Source organism: Plasmopara halstedii (genome assembly GCF_900000015.1).
Source record: "Plasmopara halstedii genome assembly, contig: Scaffold_1561, whole genome shotgun sequence".
In the NCBI taxonomy this organism is placed as follows: domain Eukaryota; phylum Oomycota; class Peronosporomycetes; order Peronosporales; family Peronosporaceae; genus Plasmopara; species Plasmopara halstedii.
The window spans coordinates 750,738-753,320 of NW_020188473.1; the positions used below are offsets into that span (position 1 = coordinate 750,738).

Here is a 2,583-nt window from a genome sequence, read left to right on the forward strand (position 1 = left end):
ATCTCTTATCAGAAGTATTGGCATGTGTCCGAAAGTGAGATAAGTCAGGTCACGGACTCAGTCTTGCATTCTGAGCTCCGCTTCGTACTACTTGATGTAGAGCACCCCAGCACTTCAGATCCGCTTTGCACATTAAAGGGGTGGGAGGATCATTTACTGTGGATGGTGTAGACGTTGCTTTCTCTACAGCAGAGCTGTTTGCGTCCGAGTGTCTCGTAAAACGAGATCGCGGTATGCGAACGAATATAACATGTGGAACAAAAAATACTTGATTCATATTGATGACTACTTAATTCTTTATCCGCTCCGATCGTTTTTGGTCCTATGAGGCAAGTTGACAATTAAATTTTATACATCACACACACTGAATGTTTTGGCTTTAATTGGAATCAATATATTTCTTTGCCCCGTATCATTGGCATTATACAACCGAATGTTATTAAGATCTCCTGGCTGAGAAAGTGCTGTAATGCATCAAACTTTGGGATAAAGCATGGCAATACAGGTGTGAAATCGCCCTCTTCTATGATGCGACATCTTAATTCTCCAACTACCTGGGCCCCAACTTTTTGATTTTAGTTGAAAATGGCGGTAGAGTCAAACAGTTCTAGAACTCTTCTTCAACGCTTAGGCAAAAACCACTCTAAAGTTAACTTGATCGCTTCATAATGATCGGAACAGTAACGTACATCTGTGCAACTTCCTCCTGTATTGTAGAAATTTAAAAAAAGAGATTACAGTATTGTGTTTTGACATGCATATATGACATCTTCTAAAAAATCACAGACATTCTGTGTGACCTAGTATGCCGATTTCTACTTGAGGATATTTACTTGTGACAAGACAGACGTGCCTCTGTCTTTCGAAGACGAGAATCGCTATATCGTCGCACATGAGTGTGTATTGTATTTGAGGGGCTGTTGTAAGCGATGCCTGCAATGTGAACTTTCAAACGTATCACTAGACTTTGTTCTTGAAATCACAGCCCAGCCTACTTGACTGTCTCAAAGCTATCAAATTCTGCATGTCGTAAGACACAGTCGTCCCGCGGAAATAGGATTGTAAGGATACATCTTTTAGACAATTTTGTCTGCTCAGCACATAATTGAGTCCCCGGTTCACTTTCGGTTTAGACTTTCACGTTTATCTCATGGTACATAGAAATATTTTTATCAAGATTTCGGTCAGTTTTGAAAACGCCATCGTCACTTATGCAGCGGAGTTGCCGTAGCTCTACCGCTAAGAGGAAGCTTGTTTAAGGTCGGTGACCTTCGTTCTGTACTTATAATGAGAACGAGTGTTTCAGATCGCAATTCACTTACTTCACAAGTAATTATAACCTTAACTTAAGGCTAAATAACTTTCCCGTTTTAAATGTCTCGCTTTTATTTGCAGCAAAGCCACCTATATATAAATCTATAGGTTTCCCCATATATATAGGAAAACCTAATTATGTATAGCTATTGGCAACCAATCCACGTACTGATTTCTTGTTAAGGTGTAGCCATACCAAACATTTGTGTAGCCCACACCTTTTATACCAAGGCACGTGAAACAGCGTTACACTCTCCCTTCCAAGATTGTGAATACCGACAGTTCACCTTCAACTGTCGCTCAAGCGAGGCTCGCGTGTCTAAGACACAAAACATCACCAGGACCTTTGTCACGAATTCTCTGCTCAAATAGCCCTGCGTCGAGGCCCAGGAAGACACCCAGCCTCGCTGTTTCCGAGAACGCCAGTGGGTAGATGCCTTCTCCATCTTCTGCACGCGGGGCAACCACGTGCAGCACGTCCGCGACCTCAAGGGAAGAGCAACTCAATTTCTCAGTATCCGAGTTACGCGCAGCGCATTATCAGCGATATCAGTGATAGAATAGCACGACCAAGAACACAGACGCGTTGTCTACGCAATGCCTACTCCCGACCGTGCCCGCCTCGGGCGATGGATTACCTCGTCGAGGATAATTTTTGGAAGAAGTCGACTACGAGTCGGATACTCTTGTCCTAGGATAATAGGTCGAGGTGTGCCAGCGGTGTGACGTGAGCCCTGTTTAAACCTTGCAGACGCCGTGAACGATTCTCAACCTCTAGACCTCCGGGGTAAGTGGCGTCATTGCCAATGACCTCGACGAGTCACAGAAGCAGCAGCTGGATGCCATACACAGGGCGACTCCCATGCGCGCATCCACGGTTGTTTCTTGACGCCTGTGGAGTACGGCTTCCGCTCGACAGATCCCGCTTCAAAGGCAACAGACGCGATCACTCGATCGTTAAGCGTCTGGGCCCCCGGCCACTACACAAGCTGGGCTTGACGAACAAAAAGCTTTCTGAGCTCGCTTCTGGCTCCTCAAGAAATCCCGGTCGATACGTACCGCACTCGACTTCGTGCTTAGAGAGTAGGCGCTACTGACCCGCGATGCGGACGATTCCTGCGGTCATCGCCCCTAGAAAAACCGCTGCAGATGACGAAAACCCCTTTGAGCGATGGGTGCAGCGCCATCGGAACCTTTACTCGTTGTACGAGTGTAACAGTTGAGCCAAAAGGAGGAAAACGCGCGCATGGAGCGTCGCCTTCAGTTTGA

At 45.8% G+C, this 2,583-nt stretch overlaps 1 protein-coding gene across 1 annotated transcript; it reads right to left on the minus strand.

Moving 5' to 3' along the window:
- Positions 1 to 57: 57 nt before the first annotated feature.
- Positions 58 to 277, minus strand: PHALS_01567 (uncharacterized protein; the record flags this gene model as incomplete). The annotated part of the gene is made up of 2 exons (XM_024715983.1): positions 58 to 87; positions 158 to 277. 2 exons carry the CDS (start codon positions 275 to 277, stop codon positions 58 to 60), a joined length of 150 nt encoding a protein of 49 aa, XP_024581627.1.
- Between the last annotated feature and the right edge of the window lie 2,306 nt (positions 278 to 2,583).